Source organism: Daphnia magna, linkage group LG6 (genome assembly GCF_020631705.1).
Source record: "Daphnia magna isolate NIES linkage group LG6, ASM2063170v1.1, whole genome shotgun sequence".
Lineage (NCBI taxonomy): Eukaryota > Metazoa > Arthropoda > Branchiopoda > Diplostraca > Daphniidae > Daphnia > Daphnia magna.
The window spans coordinates 501,749-521,424 of NC_059187.1; the positions used below are offsets into that span (position 1 = coordinate 501,749).

Genomic DNA, 19,676 nt, shown 5'->3' on the forward strand with positions numbered 1-19,676 from the left:
CTTCACCTGGCAAGAACTGGCTTTGGCGCCTTCAGTGCCTTAATACAACTACGGGCATTGTCAATTCTGTTTTGCCGTTTTTCGTGTTCAGTAAAGTGTTTGTGCAGTGTGTGTGTGTGTGTGTGAATGTGTGTGTGCAAGAAGTTTTGTAAGCGCGGTCGTTCGGAAATGGCGTGGCGACGGTTGTGAAAACTGGGAAACATTAGTGTATAAACTATCGTCCTGCCAATAAAGTGAATCGGCAGCCATCATTCGGCTGATGAAACAAGTTTTTCCACCACCACTGTTGACGAACTTAGACAAGAGAAAAGTGAACTCTCGTGAAAGAAAAGGGTAGAACGTATAAAGGACACGTAGCCCAGAACGAAGAGTCACAGCTAATCAAATGAGTGAGCCCAAACGGATAGCCCTGATTCCGCTGGCTGCTTCAGCAGCAGATGCAGTGCAACCATTACCGACCACCAAAAAAGACAAGAAATCTTCAGCCGTGATTGTCAAAACGCATCGATTTTCATTGACATTACCAGATTCCACCGAAAAATCTTGTCCAGAATTCAACTTTGCAGACCTTATATCATCTCTGACGGTAACCTCCTCTGTCGTTTAGTTTTGTTTTCTCGCTTCAGAGGTGTTTTTGATAGTGAAATGATAGAGGGCCAAGAAATGTTACAGTTGGATATTAGGTTTCATGTGTGTCGTTGTAGCTTAGATTTATTTCAAAGTAGGGTTCATTTGAGTGTATTCACGCCGTCCGCTGCCAAACTTTGTGAAAGTGGTATTTAAAATGAATCTGACAGTAGGTCGCCATGTTTTTGTCTTGTATCATGAAAGTATAGAGGACAGTGGCCCCGCTTAGAGGAAGAGTTGGCGGCGCCTCTTCGAAGTTTCTTTCTCTTCGCATGGTTTCACCTCTTCGCCGTGTATCTTTTCCCACTCTCACCAATCAACCCAACTCCAGTGCAGCATTCTTTGTATCGATTCAGTGCATTAGGATAGCATTAGTAAAAGTTTTTTTCTCCAATCGACGTTTGCGGAATAGTGAGAGTGACGGGTTTTCAATTCGTTGGCATCGTTGCCGCATTGCTTTGGAATTGACGTTACCCGCGTAAAGGACGCTGTTACCACCAGAAAGTAATCTTTCGTTTTCCTAGTTCTTATGGACGTTGCAGTTAGATTGAGCGCCATTTTTGTCTCTTTAATATTGCACCTCGGCTTTATGGTGGCGGAGCGGGCGACTAAATGCGGATGAGTCACCTGGCGCTAGATCGTAGAGTTATCTCATTCATCTTCGTTTATACCATAGGTTCATCTTTTTTATAACGATTTAATATATTTTTGTTATTGTACATTTTTTTCTAATAACATTAAATTCGTGAAATATGTTAAAATCGAAAAAAAAATTCCTTTTTTTAATATCTCGGGACATTTTTGCTAGACCAGATTGTTTAGTGGGTTAAATGAAATTTTAATTACTAGGATATAAAAGCAAATTGAGTCATTCTTTTGGGGGAAGGGGGATTTAAAGAGGGTGGAATAGAACGTCAGTGAGGCCTCCGCAAAGTAGAAAACGTTGTTTTCTTTTGTGATTAATTCGAAACAGACAGATGTATTTATATTCTTTGAAAAGAGAAGCAACGTAATAAGGGAGGTAGTTGGTGGAACTGTACGAATTAGCCAACTAAATCTTCTACTAAATTGATAGAAGTGCTGTCGCTCGCATTCCCTCATTAAGGTATTAATATCGATCTCCTTCAGGGATTGAACCGCAAATTCTACGAATTCATCTAAATTGGTGTCAAGGTAAAATCTGGTGAAAAGTAGTTTCGAAGAAGAAATGGACAAATGTTCAAATAGGTTTGTTTTATTTGCTTTACATGTGCATCTAATGATGTATGCAAAATGGGTCTGTAAATAGCTTGATATAAAATATGCGACCGATGTCTCAAATTAGGTTTGAAGGTCAGTTTACCGTCCATCTGTTCCCCATTAAGTTTCTCGAAAGGGTGTCGTAATTCGTTACATAAGTTGAGGACTTTGATAAAGTTTGAAAGTCTCTTTCGTCTGATTTAGAAAAAGAAGGAAAGTCACGCAACGAATGGTTCTACTCCCGCGGTTTCGGCAGGGCCTCTACTCGATCCGTTTGCTGAAGATGATGAAGATCAACTTCGCGGCATTGCAAAGAAGTTCGAAGAAAAATATGTGAGTTTTATTATTAATACGATTAAGATTATTATTATTCTTTTTCTCATTTTTTCAATCTTCCCCGTATGTTTTTTAGGGTTTGCCTGTCGCGAAAAAGAAAAAGTCACGAAAGTATGATGATTATGTCGATCTGGGGGCTGGTTATGATGAAAACGACCCCTTTATTGACAACACCGATGCGGTAACTGGCCTCTTTTATTTAAAAATTAATTTCTACCTCTTTAAGAAAATTAATTTTTGATCTCGCAGTACGACGAGATTGTTCCTGCTGAGGTAACGACAGCACACGGTGGATTTTACATAAATTCTGGAGCACTCGAATTCAAACCAGTTGAAAAACGATCCGATTCTGAATCCGAGTCAGAGTCTGAAAGTTCCGAATCCGAATCTGAGGATTCCCTTTCTGAAGCCAGCACCACCCCCATTAGTACAAACAAAAAACGAAGGGTAAATTAAGAACTAAGGGTATTAATTCAAAGCACAAAAGTACTGAGCGATTTCTTTACGGTAGGTAATTGAATCGGACGACGATGATTCACCTGAGGAAATCCAACTAAACGGATCTGAAGGAGAAGAGACAGAAGCCAAAAAGAAGAAGCTCCGGTTGGATGACAGTGGAAGCGTCCAGCAGGCTAAAAGAAAGAAAGTGTCTTCTCCGCTTGATACTGCTGTCATTGGGGAAGCCAGCTCAATTTCTTCTAAAAAGCCCCGACCTAGTGTGAAAGAACTACTGCAGCAGAAACGGGAACTCGAAAAAACTACCCCGGAAATTGTTGAAAAACTCGTCACCAAGAATCTTAATAACAACGTTCCAGTGGCGCCAACGGCCGTCGTGACTACGCCGCCGGTGGCGAAAGATGTATTACAGCTGAAACGAGATAAAGAGAGGGAAGTCGTCGACCTGTCAGTAGGAAGTAAACCTACACCCGAAACAGCTGTCGTCACAACCGATTCGTCGTCGGATTCGTCAGACTCCTCATCGGACTCATCCGAGTCTGAAAGCGGAGGTGACGAAGACGAAGACGGTAGGGATGCGGATGTTATGAAGGGAGAAAATGATCCTGATGCCAAGCTGCCCAACAATTTGACCCCCGCTACGTTGGCGGTCATCGAAGATATTAAAAAAGCAGCGGCGTCTTCAGATCAGCAGGGGAAATGTCGTTTCTTCTCAACGGAAATTAATCGTCTTCTTTTGGCGTAATCAAATTTAAATAATTTTTGTGATTGCACTCCTGGGCAATTAACACATGCAATTTTCGTAATTTAATAGAATCGAATTGCAAGCGCGGCAGTATTCTTGCAGTAAGAGACAGGCAATCTACTCTCATCTGGCTGGATTCCTTCCCTGCACGAAACATACTCTCCTCAAACGAGCCAAGAATCTAGTGTTGGAGGATGTTGAATCTAAGCTGAAACCGGCCATCAAAAAGTAGGAATTTACGAGTTATCTGAACTCCTTCACAAGTTTTCAAATTACGTGTTCTTCTAAAATTTATTCAAAAGGTTGCAGTTGTCTGTTGAAAAAGTCATTGCTGAACAAATTGAACGACATGCCACTCAATGCCAACGGTTAGCCGACGCCAAGTAAGTAGTTTCTTCTGTCCTGTACATAACGATTCTTCTTTATGTGGTCGTGCGAATCCATTTTGTTTCGTTTGAGTCTTAATCATTTATTTCTTGTCCTTACTCGTTCCCCTCTCGTTTCGGTGACTGTTATCGGTACACAGTCCGGAGAGGTACCTCGAGTATTATCGCTACGTGTGGTAAGACCTTTTTTTGACCACTCGGGTATAGATTGCAATAGGTTGGCTGTTAACCTGACCCTATTGTTTTGTGAGCTTATGGGCGTGTTCACTGCACTTGGTAGAAATCACCGAACATTAAGACGATGTGAAATTTTAGGCTTCGCTGCTAAGATCCATTCCGAGACAATACCGACCCTACACAACATTCGAAAACCAGACATATGATTAAATGGACGAAGTGACTAATACGTTGAAAACCTGTTGCTTTGGGTTGAGGTTACTAATGACGTACGCTAATTTCAAATACCCGTGTTTAATGTTTCACGCTTTACACCAACCCAATTCTTGTATACGGAAACTAGGTTTTTTTTTCAGAAAAATATGTCTTATGTGGCATGGCTTTTTTTTTTCTTCATGTGAATCATGTGGATCGTCAGCTTTGGGTCGAGTTTTATTAACGAAAGAATCATTCTCGTATTTTACGATCGGACCTTAACATACAGTTTTTTTTTTTTAACTTAACTTTTGGGTAGGGATCCTGAGCTAGAACCTGCTGGAGGAACGGATGACGAGGACAAAAAACCAGAGAAAAGCAACAAACAACCACAGCCTCGCAGGAGATTCCAATGGAGTAAAGAAATGCGGTAATATACTTCAAAATCTTAAATTGCATCGATTCGTTATAAACCGTTTGTTTTACCTTTCCTCTAGGTCAATATTGAACCAAGTAGTTTACTTAAAAGCCGAGTGCTTCAACTGGTCAAAACTACGAAAGGAAACTGCTGCTGAGTATCTGCTTCGTTTCCTAGATTCAGAAATTCGTCTACTCTGGCCGAAAGGTTGGATGACGGCGAAAATTCTCTTCAAAGAAAGCCAAGAAGCTCATTCCTTTGTGACGTGAGTTTTAGCTTCATTTAGATAGACAATAATAATTTGTACCAAAAATCGGGTTAGTCCACGCATTTCGTCTCGTTTTTTTTTGTTTGTTTTTTCCCCCATTAGATCGAAATCAAAATTGAATCCAGCAATTAAAAAACCTAGCATTCCTCGCTCAGGATTAGTTGATGCTTTGGCACTACCGTCGCCGGTTGCTCCGTCCACACTGTCCCAAAATGCTACAAATACTCCGCCATCCTCTGTCTCTAAAGAGATAAAGAAATCTCAGCTCAAAGATCGGATGTTATCGGCAACAGCACAACCTTTAGTTCGACAAGATTCCAACTCTGTCCACCATCGAAGCGATTCTGCTCCCAATTTATCCTCAGGAAAAGCCGAAAAGTCTCGGTCAGAAGTGAACGTACCCACCGTTAGGCCGGACAATGGCGCCAAGTTAGACGTTACCAAACATCGTCCACGGCCAGACCCAACGTGTTCTGCCGCACGAACAGAAATTCATCACATAACTAAAGATGCTAACAAATCTAGTTTTCGCCAAAGTGAGAGTCCTCATTCCACAAATCACAGTAGAGTGACCGAAGCCAACCAAACGAACAATTCGAAATCGGACCACTCGAGTGATCTTGTGAAACCGAAAAGCGAGGGCGCCACATCCAAAGCAAACCCCGTCCAAGTTCGATCTGATTTGGGTATGGTTAAAAGCGACGCACCCCAATCTACAAAGCCTAATAAAGTTGACTCGATCAAACCGCGCCACGATTCGAATTCGGTTTCACGTGGAACGGAGAGCAACAAACAATCAAGATCAGACAGTGCCGCTTCCTCAGAAATTAAATTGAATTCAGTTTTACGTGGACCGGATAGCGGTAAACAGTCTCGATGGGATAACGCCTCATCGTCTGAAGTGAAAATTCGTTTTGATCATGGACAAACTGTGACAAAAGTTGAGCCAGCTCAGAATAAAGTTGATGTTATCCCGTCCGACGGGAACTCCACGAGCAACTCGAAAGTGAGCAAAACCAGCAAACCTGCTCCAACCGTAAGCGCATCTCTAGCAAGTTCTCTAGCCTCTTTCGTCGATTCGGGTCTGCGTTGGACGGATAGTACTCCAGGCGTGTTGGACCTTAGCGATGATCAACAACAACCTCGACTTGCGTCAAAAGCAGCTGACTTGTCTTCTACTCGAGCAGATTCGCATTTCGCCAAGGATCCTGTTCCTAAATCCGAAGAAACAGAGGACCAGGAATCCTTGCTACAACGTGATTTGGCTATGGTACTGGAAGAAATCAGCCAAATTACACGACTAGTCGAGGGGAAAGACCTTACGCAGCCACCACAAATGACCAAATCTTCCGACTCTAGGACCAAAAGTGTCATCAAGACCACAGGATCGCTCTCTACCTCGCATATGCCAGCGTCGGCACCTTCCTTAACGTCTAATCCTGCTTCCAGGTCTTCGACAACAAGTGGCTCGGCTCTGCCACCAAAATTAACGGCAGCTACACGCACACCGCCGCCAATTGTCTCAACTCCCGTCAGTCGGATTAGTAGTTCACCTACTGGTGCCAACAGCTCAGTTCAATTGATCTCGCCAACTCACTCGTCAAGAACTATGTCTCCTGTTTCCAGTGATCATCTAAAATCAGGCGAGAAAGTCTAGAACTATAAAAATACAAATGAATTCAGTTCACAGTATAAAACGTGTTTGGATCTTGTCTTTGATTGTAATACATTTCTCTCGTGTACTCGTATCAGGTTCAGGACAAGGAAAATATAATTCGAGCATAAGTAAATTGCTTTTGAGCGAATTCATGATGACTCCACCTACAGCCCACTCTTCCAGTCGACACGCAGGGGATTTTTTCAATTCGGGACATCTCAGTCCAGAGAAAAGAAAACCGGATGCAATCTCTAATCAGCAGTCGTTGCCACCACTCCCTGCTCATCAACAGCACGTCAGCACCAACTCCATTCCCAGAAGCTCACCAAACAGCATGTACAGGTATTCTGTTACTGAATGAGGAAACAAGGCACACTAACTTGAAGCATTTCGTATGCGATTTACAGAAATTACCCAGCATCAACTGCGCAGGTGGTCTCTACTCCTACTAGTACCTTGGCAATGAGAAGTTCCCACAGCATCGAGTCGTTAATTCAGGTATGTAGCAAGTAAAGAACACTAAACACTGTATGCAATCCGCCAGACGTTAGCTTCGTTTTTTTTTATTTTTTGGAAATGGCTTGTTTAGACGAAAAAAAGTCCAACTGAGACATCATCGTCTCACCGATCTGTGGGAAACGTTCACCCAGGGCAGCAGACATCACAATCTCAACAGTTGGCGCAGCCCTCGGTGTCAAAACACGATCCGCTTTCCATCTTCATGGCCCAAAAGAATTCACAAAAGAGTCCTCATGGAGACTACAACTATTACACTCAACCTGGTAAAACAATCTGAAGCTATACAGTAATCATTAGTACACGACTTCATTGCAAATTCTTTACATTTATGATAGGGACGGGTCACCATCAGCAATCATCATAATAAATGCCTTCTGAAAGCACCGTCAAAGTTTGTTCCATCCGTGTCATGTACATAAAAATGAACTGATGAGTTTTTTGCCTCAAGTGTTCGCGCAATTGCAACATGGAATAATGGAGTTGTTACCGTATGTAGAATTACTAGTATATGCCACTGAATCCTCAACTGAAAAGTCTTCTGCCTTGCCATTGTACATTTCTCTGTACATTTCTAATAAAAATTTCGTTTCCTCTACTTCCCCAACTGGAAATCTGTTTCCTATACAGCATCAGTTGAAATCGCCAATCTCACTAATATTCAAACCATCGATTAACGATCATTAGAACACAAACCAGGCCAAGAATTACAGGTAGCTACGATTAACTTACTTTTCTTTATAATTATCGATCTGAGAAGTACATAAAACGACGAAATAAAATGCTTGTATTACCCGAACGCGCGCTTTCACCTCGGCCATAAGAAACCAGTCCAGAAAACACTCTAAAACCTGTCGATTCGAAAATTACCGACCATTTTCATATCCGGGGAAGATAGCGTTGAGAGCACGGCAAAGGTTTTCATTCGGTTCCATTGCCATGTTCTTTCCCAGTTCATGCCGACAGGAAGGACAAGTAAAAACTTTAGCTCGAAAGGAACCTTGCAAACAGGCGAGACAAATGTTGTGCGTGCAACTTGTCGTGATTGGCTTACACACAACTTCTTGGCAACAAATGCATAGAAACCGCTCCTCAACTTTCGATACGAATTTCTGTTTAAGAAGAAATCAGTTATGTTCAAATCAAATCTGGAATGAAAGATTTAAATTACGTGTTTTGTGTCGTCCAAGCTTTCTTTGCACTCGTCCCACAATTTACGATTTAAAATGTCTTTTTCGATCAGTTCAGCAATTTCAGGTTCTAGCTGATACCCGACTTTTTTGGCTTTCTTAGCAGTTGAACTTTCTTTGTTTTGTTGCAGCAATTCGACAACAGACTTCCTCTTTCCCCCGTTCTTTTCTTTTTCTTGTTCTTTGGCTTCCATTGCTTCTAAATGTCCCTCAGGATACTTCGAATAACAAAGGGAAAATGAGGCACGAACATTTTAGAGAAAACTAAAACTACTCACAATCACATGATCTAATCCCAACTGCTGGATTCGTTTTTTTCCTTCTTCTGTCCAAACCGGAGGAGTTGGATCATCCCGCTGTAGGAAATATCGCCAAACAAGAAACCCAGATTTTCCCTTTTCTGGCCAATATTTGACAATCTTATAAATTCCATCATACCTGTAATTTAGTATGCAAATTATTAATAACTAATGTTACATAAGAGATAAGAAAAAAAAAACCCTACCGAACACCGATTTCGGGTCCATAAGATGAAGCATGTTTGGCTGCTTTACCCTTTCCTTTGCTAGGGCCTTTTGCCAGTGACTTTTCATCGGCGTGTCCCTTTCTGAGTACTCGCACGGGCTTTCCTTTACGCCAATCCTTGGCTTCGGCACCGTTCGTCTCATTTACCTCGACGTTACAGTTGAGAGCCAAGGCCCTAAAATACAATTACAATTCTCTGCGTTGGTAATTCAAATTTAGGATTAACGTTATTTGTTGAGTAATCCTCTTACAAATTCATTCGAGTAAGTGTTTGATCACAGCTCTGTCCAGCAGTTCTCTTATTGCCTGTCAAATCTCGCCCACCGGATCCCGTATAATAGAAGGAGTCGCCATTGTCCATGTCGTCTTCATATCCCCCACTAAGAACGATACTGTAGGCTCCTTCCTTCTCACGACCGTGAATGCCTCCCACTGGTGGGCGATGCACGCCCGCTTCGGAAGCCTAGAGTTTATACTAGTATAGGTAGATGATGACCTTAAAGGAGACATTTAAACTACCTGAAATCGAAACCGCCATGTCGTTCCCACATCGACTCCTGGAATAGGTCCAAAATGATTTGATGGGACTATTGTGCACTCTTTTGCTCGGCCAGCACAGGCCATTCCTCGGCCCCAGTCACGAGTTGTGTTTTTGTTCAGATTTGACGGAGCCTTGGCTTTTTTCTTGCTTTCCTTGAGTTTTTCTCCTGCTTTAACAATTTGACTACTATCGGTTTTGCACTTCGGGCAATACCTTCAGTAATAAAAAACAAAAAAAAAAAATTATTATTATTGCACGGTTTAGGAGGTAATAATCTTTTACCATTCTTCCGATTCGTCTGGCATACAAGTTAAAGGTGGCTTAAGGCAGTAAAGATGATAAGGTAGATCGCATTCGTCGCACATGATTTGCTGATCAGGATTTTCTTTACTTCCACACTCATGGCACCCACAAAATTTGCACTTGCGTCTTGGATTATCATTGCAGTGGTGGCAGTATGGAGCGCTCTCTCTTTTGGTGGCCGGGCCTTTTTTTAATAACCGGGTTTCTTCTGCAGTTTGATCTCTCCGCTTTTTAACCTGGGGTATTCGCATGATCTCTTTCACGAAATAGATGGAACAATCGTTGACCTCAGTTTCATTCTCTTCTCCCATAATCAATGTCACGATAACCTTCTTTTTTGTTCGGGATTGAAGATCGGCTTTTGTTAATTTTCCGTCATACCTGAACATTAAAATATAAATATGTTTTCGTGAAATAAGGTTATAAACCTATAATTCACTACCATAACCCCCTTTCTTTGCTTTCTTCCATGTTATAATTCACTAGTACAACTTCTCCTATTTTCAAATCTGCATTTGAGCACAATTCTTCCGCTCTTGGTCTGATTTGCTGAAAACTGCGTGGGAGTGGAATTTCTCGTTCATGTCTAAAAATAATTATTTTACATAGAAATTAAATTAATGTATTGACTTGATAAGTCAAGAATTACTCACCCTTGAAATAAAACGTGATATTCCAATGGGTCATCCTCTTTGTTTTTTGCAATACGAACAATTTTTGCTTCAACCCAGGAGGAAGTAAAAGGATCTTTTGCATCTATTAAGTCTTGAACCTAGTTTGGGATAGAGATTACAGGATATAATATATTAACAAATAAGAAATATTATAAAAACCACTACCTCATAGTATTCACATATTGCATCAGTGAGAGACTCATCCCCTGATTTCTTTGCTTCCTTTTTGTCAACTGTTGTTTCTTCAATTTCTGAGCCTTCTTCATTAACCTCTTTAATAGGCTGTGGAACAGGAATTGCTCGGACCATAAGCTGAACAACATCATTAATGTTGATTCCATAATCTATTAAACGGTAACCATCTTCCATCTAAAAGTATTATTAATGTGAGATAATGTTAATTTTATATACCCAAAACTTTGAAATACCTGTTTTCCACGAAAAAAGAGACGTTGGCATACAGGATCAACATTAAGTTTATCTTTTACTAGTTGACGAACTTCTTCTATCAATGACATCTTAGAAACAGTCAACATGACCGAGTCTTTTCCATCCATCGTCTTAACTTTGATATACATTTCAGCGTGTTATTATTAGCTTTACAAAGAAAAAAAACCATAAAATCAAGCAATCCTGCGAGCAAGTAAATTTTACGACTCACGAGTGAAAAACACAGAAGTTCTTTCTTGAGGTTTACGCGCGAGTTTTGCTACTGTCAAAGCAATGTTGCCATTTTTCAAACATTGGAATATAGATCAACGAGAAAGAGGAACAAGCCGAACAAGGAACAACGAACAAGAAACAACTCCATTTCATTCAGCTGCCTTGACGCTACCAGGAGAACTACGACGGATACTTTTTACTATCCCACGTGATTTTTGTCGAATTCGAAGAGATATCGATTTTTGCAGATTTTAACAAAAGTGGGAAGGCCCTTCCCACTTTTTCATTTTTGGCCAAATTTCAAATTTTGCGTAAAATACATGATTTAGATTCAGAATTGAATGAAAATGACGGACATCAGGTTTATTTTTCTCTTGGTCATATAGTTTTTGTTTTAAACGTTAAAAACCATAAATTAAGTTGGTGCGCTAATAGAACTGTATTCGTTAATTTTTAAAATGGCTCTTTTAACGAGAAAACCAATGACTTTATCGAAATCTGCATTCAATTTTGATTATGCCATGTGATTTTTGGAGAATTTCAAGAGATGTCGTTTTTGGCCGATTTTGACAAAAGTAGGAAGGCTACCCTTCCCACTTTTTCATTTTTGGCCAAATTTCTGATTTTGCTTAAAACACATTATTTAGATTCAATATTGAATGAAAATCAATGAAATTAAGTTTATTTTTCTATTGGTCTTATAGTTTTTCATTTAAATGGTAAAAACCATTAATTAAGTTGGTGCTCTAACAGATCTGTTTTCGTTCATTTTCAAAACGGCTCTTTTAACGAAAAACCAATGACTTAATCGAAATCTGCGTTCAATTTTGATTATGCCATGTGATTTTTGGAGAATTTAAAGAGATGTCGTTTTTGGCCGATTTTGACAAAAGTAGGAAGGCTATACCCTTCCCACTTTTTCATTTTTTGCCAAATTTCAAATTTTGCTAAAAATACATGATTTAGATTCAGAATTGAATGAAAATCACTGAAATTAGGTTGATTTTTCTATTGGTCTTATAGTTTTTCATTTAAATGGTAAAAACCATTAATTAAGTTGGTGCTCTAACAGATCTGTTTTCGTTCATTTTCAAAACGGCTCTTTTAACGAGAAAACCAATGACTTAATCGAAATCTGCGTTCAATTTTGATTATGCCATGTGATTTTTGGAGAATTTCAAGAGATGTCGTTTTTGGCCGATTTTGACAAAAGTAGGAAGGCTATACCCTTCCCACTTTTTCATTTTTGGCCAAATTTCTGATTTTGCTTAAAAAACATGATTTAGATTCAATATTGAATGAAAATCACTGAAATTAAGTTTATTTTTCTATTGGTCTTATAGTTTTTCACTTAAATGGTAAAAACCATTAATTAAGTTGGTGCTCTAACAGATCTGTTTTCGTTCATTTTCAAAACGGCTCTTTTAACGAGAAAACCAAAGACTTAATCGAAATCTGCGTTCAATTTTGATTATGCAATGTGATTTTTGGAGAATTTCAAGAGATGTCGTTTTTGGCCGATTTTGACAAAAGTAGGAAGGCTATACCCTTCCCACTTTTTCATTTTTGGCCAAATTTCTGATTTTGCTTAAAACACATGATTTAGATTCAGAATTGAATGAAAATCACTGAAATTAAGTTTATTTTTCTATTGGTCTTATAGTTTTTCACTTAAATGGTAAAAACCATTAATTAAGTTGGTGCTCTAACAGATCTGTTTTCGTTCATTTTCAAAACGGCTCTTTTAACGAGAAAACCAAAGACTTAATCGAAATCTGCGTTCAATTTTGATTATGCAATGTGATTTTTGGAGAATTTCAAGAGATGTCGTTTTTGGCCGATTTTGACAAAAGTAGGAAGGCTATACCCTTCCCACTTTTTCATTTTTTGCCAAATTTCAAATTTTGCTAAAAATACATAATTTAGATTCATAATTGAATGAAAATCACTGAAATTAGGTTGATTTTTCTATTGGTCTTATAGTTTTTCATTTAAATGGTAAAAACCATTAATTAAGTTGGTGCTCTGACAGATCTGTTTTCGTTCATTTTCAAAACGGCTCTTTTAACGAGAAAACCAATGACTTAATCGAAATCTGCGTTCAATTTTGATTATGCCATGTGATTTTTGGAGAATTTCAAGAGATGTCGTTTTTGGCCGATTTTGACAAAAGTAGGAAGGCTATACCCTTCCCACTTTTTCATTTTTGGCCAAATTTCTGATTTTGCTTAAAACACATGATTTAGATTCATAATTGAATGAAAATCACTGAAATTGAGTTTATTTTTCTATTGGTCTTATAGTTTTTCACTTAAATGGTAAAAACCATTAATTAAGTTGGTGCTCTAACAGATCTGTTTTCGTTCATTTTCAAAACGGCTCTTTTAACGAGAAAACCAAAGACTTAATCGAAATCTGCGTTCAATTTTGATTATGCCATTTGATTTTTGGAGAATTTCATGAGATGTCATTTTTGGCCGATTTTGACAAAAGTAGGAAGGCTATACCCTTCCCACTTTTTCATTTTTTGCCAAATTTCAAATTTTGCTAAAAATACATGATTTAGATTCAGAATTGAATGAAAATCACTGAAATTAGGTTGATTTTTCTATTGGTCTTATAGTTTTTCATTTAAATGGTAAAAACCATTAATTAAGTTGGTGCTCTAACAGATCTGTTTTCGTTCATTTTCAAAACGGCTCTTTTAACGAGAAAACCAAAGACTTAATCGAAATCTGCGTTCAATTTTGATTATGCAATGTGATTTTTGGAGAATTTCAAGAGATGTCGTTTTTGGCCGATTTTGACAAAAGTAGGAAGGCTATACCCTTCCCACTTTTTCATTTTTTGCCAAATTTCAAATTTTGCTAAAAATACATGATTTAGATTCATAATTGAATGAAAATCACTGAAATTAGGTTGATTTTTCTATTGGTCTTATAGTTTTTCATTTAAATGGTAAAAACCATTAATTAAGTTGGTGCTCTGACAGATCTGTTTTCGTTCATTTTCAAAACGGCTCTTTTAACGAGAAAACCAATGACTTAATCGAAATCTGCGTTCAATTTTGATTATGCCATGTGATTTTTGGAGAATTTCAAGAGATGTCGTTTTTGGCCGATTTTGACAAAAGTAGGAAGGCTATACCCTTCCCACTTTTTCATTTTTGGCCAAATTTCTGATTTTGCTTAAAACACATGATTTAGATTCATAATTGAATGAAAATCACTGAAATTGAGTTTATTTTTCTATTGGTCTTATAGTTTTTCACTTAAATGGTAAAAACCATTAATTAAGTTGGTGCTCTAACAGATCTGTTTTCGTTCATTTTCAAAACGGCTCTTTTAACGAGAAAACCAAAGACTTAATCGAAATCTGCGTTCAATTTTGATTATGCCATTTGATTTTTGGAGAATTTCATGAGATGTCATTTTTGGCCGATTTTGACAAAACTAGGAAGGCTATACCCTTCCCACTTTTTCATTTTTTGCCAAATTTCAAATTTTGCTAAAAATACATGATTTAGATTCAGAATTGAATGAAAATCACTGAAATTAGGTTGATTTTTCTATTGGTCTTATAGTTTTTCATTTAAATGGTAAAAACCATTAATTAAGTTGGTGCTCTAACAGATCTGTTTTCGTTCATTTTCAAAACGGCTCTTTTAACGAGAAAACCAATGACTTAATCGAAATCTGCGTTCAATTTTGATTATGCCATGTGATTTTTGGAGAATTTCAAGAGATGTCGTTTTTGGCCGATTTTGACAAAAGTAGGAAGGCTATACCCTTCCCACTTTTTCATTTTTGGCCAAATTTCTGATTTTGCTTAAAAAACATGATTTAGATTCAATATTGAATGAAAATCACTGAAATTAAGTTTATTTTTCTATTGATGGTCTTATAGTTTTTCACTTAAATGGTAAAAACCATTAATTAAGTTGGTGCTCTAACAGATCTGTTTTCGTTCATTTTCAAAACGGCTCTTTTAACGAGAAAACCAAAGACTTAATCGAAATCTGCGTTCAATTTTGATTATGCAATGTGATTTTTGGAGAATTTCAAGGGATGTCGTTTTTGGCCGATTTTGACAAAAGTAGGAAGGCTATACCCTTCCCACTTTTTCATTTTTGGCCAAATTTCTGATTTTGCTTAAAACACATGATTTAGATTCAGAATTGAATGAAAATCACTGAAATTAAGTTTATTTTTCTATTGGTCTTATAGTTTTTCACTTAAATGGTAAAAACCATTAATTAAGTTGGTGCTCTAACAGATCTGTTTTCGTTAATTTTCAAAACGGCTCTTTTAACGAGAAACCAATGACTTAATCGAAATCTGCGTTCAATTTTGATTATGCAATGTGATTTTTGGAGAATTTCAAGAGATGTCGTTTTTGGCCGATTTTGACAAAAGTAGGAAGGCTATACCCTTCCCACTTTTTCATTTTTGGCTAAATTTCAAATTTTGCTAAAAATACATGATTTAGATTCAGAATTGAATGAAAATCACTGAAATCAGGTTGATTTTTCTATTGGTCGTATAGTTTTTCATTTAAATGGTAAAAACCATTAATTAAGTTGGTGCTCTAACAGATCTGTTTTCGCTCATTTTCAAAACGGCTCTTTTAACGAGAAAACCAATGACTTAATCGAAATCTGCGTTCAATTTTGATTATGCCATGTGATTTTTGGAGAATTTCAAGAGATGTCGTTTTTGGCCGATTTTGACAAAAGTAGTAAGGCTATACCCTTCCCACTTTTTCATTTTTTGCCAAATTTCAAATTTTGCTAAAAATACATGATTTAGATTCAGAATTGAATGAAAATCACTGAAATTAGGTTGATTTTTCTATTGGTCTTATAGTTTTTCATTTATATGGTAAAAACCATTAATTAAGTTGGTGCTCTAACAGATCTGTTTTCGTTCATTTTCAAAACGGCTCTTTTAACGAGAAAACCAATGACTTAATCGAAATCTGCGTTCAATTTTGATTATGCCATGTGATTTTTGGAGAATTTCAAGAGATGTCGTTTTTGGCCGATTTTGACAAAAGTAGGAAGGCTATACCCTTCCCACTTTTTCATTTTTGGCTAAATTTCAAATTTTGCTAAAAATACATGATTTAGATTCAGAATTGAATGAAAATCACTGAAATCAGGTTGATTTTTCTATTGGTCGTATAGTTTTTCATTTAAATGGTAAAAACCATTAATTAAGTTGGTGCTCAGTTTTCGCTCATTTTCAAAACGGCTCTTTTAACGAGAAAACCAATGACTTAATCGAAATCTGCGTTCAATTTTGATTATGCCATGTGATTTTTGGAGAATTTCAAGAGATGTCGTTTTTGGCCGATTTTGACAAAAGTAGGAAGGCTATACCCTTCCCACTTTTTCATTTTTGGCCAAATTTCTGATTTTGCTTAAAAAACATGATTTAGATTCAATATTGAATGAAAATCACTGAAATTAAGTTTATTTTTCTATTGGTCTTATAGTTTTTCACTTAAATGGTAAAAACCATTAATTAAGTTGGTGCTCTAACAGATCTGTTTTCGTTCATTTTCAAAACGGCTCTTTTAACGAGAAAACCAAAGACTTAATCGAAATCTGCGTTCAATTTTGATTATGCAATGTGATTTTTGGAGAATTTCAAGAGATGTCGTTTTTGGCCGATTTTGACAAAAGTAGGAAGGCTATACCCTTCCCACTTTTTCATTTTTGGCCAAATTTCTGATTTTGCTTAAAACACATGATTTAGATTCAGAATTGAATGAAAATCACTGAAATTGAGTTTATTTTTCTATTGGTCTTATAGTTTTTCACTTAAATGGTAAAAACCATTAATTAAGTTGGTGCTCTAACAGATCTGTTTTCGTTCATTTTCAAAACGGCTCTTTTAACGAGAAAACCAATGACTTAATCGAAATCTGCGTTCAATTTTGATTATGCCATGTGATTTTTGGAGAATTTCAAGAGATGTCGTTTTTGGCCGATTTTGACAAAAGTAGGAAGGCTATACCCTTCCCACTTTTTCATTTTTGGCTAAATTTCAAATTTTGCTAAAAATACATGATTTAGATTCAGAATTGAATGAAAATCACTGAAATTAGGTTGATTTTTCTATTGGTCGTATAGTTTTTCATTTAAATGGTAAAAACCATTAATTAAGTTGGTGCTCTAACAGATCTGTTTTCGCTCATTTTCAAAACGGCTCTTTTAACGAGAAAACCAATGACTTAATCGAAATCTGCGTTCAATTTTGATTATGCCATGTGATTTTTGGAGAATTTCAAGAGATGTCGTTTTTGGCCGATTTTGACAAAAGTAGGAAGGCTATACCCTTCCCACTTTTTCATTTTTGGCCAAATTTCTGATTTTGCTTAAAAAACATGATTTAGATTCAATATTGAATGAAAATCACTGAAATTAAGTTTATTTTTCTATTGGTCTTATAGTTTTTCACTTAAATGGTAAAAACCATTAATTAAGTTGGTGCTCTAACAGATCTGTTTTCGTTCATTTTCAAAACGGCTCTTTTAACGAGAAAACCAAAGACTTAATCGAAATCTGCGTTCAATTTTGATTATGCAATGTGATTTTTGGAGAATTTCAAGAGATGTCGTTTTTGGCCGATTTTGACAAAAGTAGGAAGGCTATACCCTTCCCACTTTTTCATTTTTGGCCAAATTTCTGATTTTGCTTAAAACACATGATTTAGATTCAGAATTGAATGAAAATCACTGAAATTAAGTTTATTTTTCTATTGGTCTTATAGTTTTTCACTTAAATGGTAAAAACCATTAATTAAGTTGGTGCTCTAACAGATCTGTTTTCGTTCATTTTCAAAACGGCTCTTTTAACGAGAAAACCAAAGACTTAATCGAAATCTGCGTTCAATTTTGATTATGCAATGTGATTTTTGGAGAATTTCAAGAGATGTCGTTTTTGGCCGATTTTGACAAAAGTAGGAAGGCTATACCCTTCCCACTTTTTCATTTTTTGCCAAATTTCAAATTTTGCTAAAAATACATAATTTAGATTCATAATTGAATGAAAATCACTGAAATTAGGTTGATTTTTCTATTGGTCTTATAGTTTTTCATTTAAATGGTAAAAACCATTAATTAAGTTGGTGCTCTGACAGATCTGTTTTCGTTCATTTTCAAAACGGCTCTTTTAACGAGAAAACCAATGACTTAATCGAAATCTGCGTTCAATTTTGATTATGCCATGTGATTTTTGGAGAATTTCAAGAGATGTCGTTTTTGGCCGATTTTGACAAAAGTAGGAAGGCTATACCCTTCCCACTTTTTCATTTTTGGCCAAATTTCTGATTTTGCTTAAAACACATGATTTAGATTCATAATTGAATGAAAATCACTGAAATTGAGTTTATTTTTCTATTGGTCTTATAGTTTTTCACTTAAATGGTAAAAACCATTAATTAAGTTGGTGCTCTAACAGATCTGTTTTCGTTCATTTTCAAAACGGCTCTTTTAACGAGAAAACCAAAGACTTAATCGAAATCTGCGTTCAATTTTGATTATGCCATTTGATTTTTGGAGAATTTCATGAGATGTCATTTTTGGCCGATTTTGACAAAAGTAGGAAGGCTATACCCTTCCCACTTTTTCATTTTTTGCCAAATTTCAAATTTTGCTAAAAATACATGATTTAGATTCAGAATTGAATGAAAATCACTGAAATTAGGTTGATTTTTCTATTGGTCTTATAGTTTTTCATTTAAATGGTAAAAACCATTAATTAAGTTGGTGCTCTAACAGATCTGTTTTCGTTCATTTTCAAAACGGCTCTTTTAACGAGAAAACCAAAGACTTAATCGAAATCTGCGTTCAATTTTGATTATGCAATGTGATTTTTGGAGAATTTCAAGAGATGTCGTTTTTGGCCGATTTTGACAAAAGTAGGAAGGCTATACCCTTCCCACTTTTTCATTTTTTGCCAAATTTCAAATTTTGCTAAAAATACATGATTTAGATTCATAATTGAATGAAAATCACTGAAATTAGGTTGATTTTTCTATTGGTCTTATAGTTTTTCATTTAAATGGTAAAAACCATTAATTAAGTTGGTGCTCTGACAGATCTGTTTTCGTTCATTTTCAAAACGGCTCTTTTAACGAGAAAACCAATGACTTAATCGAAATCTGCGTTCAATTTTGATTATGCCATGTGATTTTTGGAGAATTTCAAGAGATGTCGTTTTTGGCCGATTTTGACAAAAGTAGGAAGGCTATACCCTTCCCACTTTTTCATTTTTGGCCAAATTTCTGATTTTGCTTAAAACACATGATTTAGATTCAATATTGAATGAAAATGACGGAAATCAGGTTTATTTTTTTGTTGGTCATATAGTTTTTGTTTTAAACGTTAAAAACCATAAATTAAGTTGGTGCGCTAATAGAACTGTTTTCGTTAATTTTTAAAACGGCTAGTCTAAAGAGAAAACCAATGACGAAATCGAAATCAGCGTTCAATTTCGATTAGGCCTTCTGATTTCTGGAGAATTTCAAGAGATGTCGTTTTTGGCCGATTTTGACAAAAGTAGGAAGGCTATACCCTTCCCACTTTTTCATTTTTGGCCAAATTTCAAATAGCGGTTGCGTTATTCAAGAGCAACTACAGCCCAACCCTTTCGGGAACTTCCCGAACGGAGTGCTGAGGGTCCCTAGTCTTTCGTTGTAATGTCACAAATTCGTCTGCTTGTCTATTGGAAACGATGAAATTGATAAAAAACTA

The 19,676-nt window shown here is 36.8% G+C and overlaps 2 protein-coding genes across 4 annotated transcripts; one reads left to right on the forward strand and one right to left on the reverse strand.

Moving 5' to 3' along the window:
• The first annotated feature begins 32 nt into the window (after positions 1 to 32).
• Positions 33 to 7,618, forward strand: LOC116924762 (ubinuclein-1). 3 transcript variants are annotated; one of them, XM_032931297.2, is made up of 15 exons: positions 33 to 586; positions 2,071 to 2,199; positions 2,279 to 2,383; positions 2,452 to 2,649; positions 2,714 to 3,399; positions 3,473 to 3,631; positions 3,706 to 3,786; positions 3,930 to 3,965; positions 4,481 to 4,591; positions 4,659 to 4,844; positions 4,950 to 6,490; positions 6,600 to 6,840; positions 6,912 to 7,002; positions 7,094 to 7,286; positions 7,359 to 7,618. In XM_032931297.2, the coding sequence occupies exons 1-15, from the start codon at positions 386 to 388 to the stop codon at positions 7,385 to 7,387; spliced, it is 3,987 nt and encodes a 1,328-aa protein (XP_032787188.1). In that variant the 5' UTR covers positions 33 to 385; the 3' UTR covers positions 7,388 to 7,618. The 3 variants fall into 3 exon arrangements, with proteins under 3 accessions (XP_032787188.1, XP_032787187.1, XP_032787189.1); XM_032931296.2 differs by having other exon boundaries at positions 36 to 586; positions 6,600 to 6,846; XM_032931298.2 differs by lacking the exon at positions 3,930 to 3,965 and having other exon boundaries at positions 37 to 586; positions 6,600 to 6,846.
• Positions 7,619 to 7,790: 172 nt separating this feature from the next.
• Positions 7,791 to 11,072, reverse strand: LOC116924766 (E3 ubiquitin-protein ligase UHRF1). Its single transcript, XM_032931303.2, has 12 exons — positions 10,915 to 11,072; positions 10,682 to 10,850; positions 10,419 to 10,622; positions 10,233 to 10,351; positions 10,022 to 10,165; positions 9,559 to 9,960; positions 9,255 to 9,489; positions 8,987 to 9,198; positions 8,716 to 8,910; positions 8,489 to 8,648; positions 8,192 to 8,428; positions 7,791 to 8,132 (listed from the first exon to the last, which is right to left on the reverse strand). The coding sequence occupies exons 2-12, from the start codon at positions 10,829 to 10,831 to the stop codon at positions 7,887 to 7,889; spliced, it is 2,304 nt and encodes a 767-aa protein (XP_032787194.1). The 5' UTR covers positions 10,832 to 10,850; positions 10,915 to 11,072; the 3' UTR covers positions 7,791 to 7,886.
• Positions 11,073 to 19,676: the final 8,604 nt, after the last annotated feature.

Excerpts from the sequence above, each read along its gene's own strand:
- LOC116924762 (XM_032931296.2), top strand. The coding sequence starts at position 386 with ATGAGTGAGCCCAAACGGATAGCCCTGATTCCGCTGGCTGCTTCAGCA. Across the intron at positions 2,200-2,278 it reads AGAAGTTCGAAGAAAAATAT|GGTTTGCCTGTCGCGAAAAA; the intron begins GTGAGTTTTATT and ends TATGTTTTTTAG. Across the intron at positions 6,847-6,911 it reads TCACCAAACAGCATGTACAG|AAATTACCCAGCATCAACTG; the intron begins GTATTCTGTTAC and ends TGCGATTTACAG.
- LOC116924766 (XM_032931303.2), bottom strand. The coding sequence starts at position 10,831 with ATGTATATCAAAGTTAAGACGATGGATGGAAAAGACTCGGTCATGTTG. Across the intron at positions 10,166-10,232 it reads TATCACGTTTTATTTCAAGG|ACATGAACGAGAAATTCCAC; the intron begins GTGAGTAATTCT and ends AATTATTTTTAG. Across the intron at positions 8,911-8,986 it reads ACACTTACTCGAATGAATTT|GGCCTTGGCTCTCAACTGTA; the intron begins GTAAGAGGATTA and ends ATTGTATTTTAG.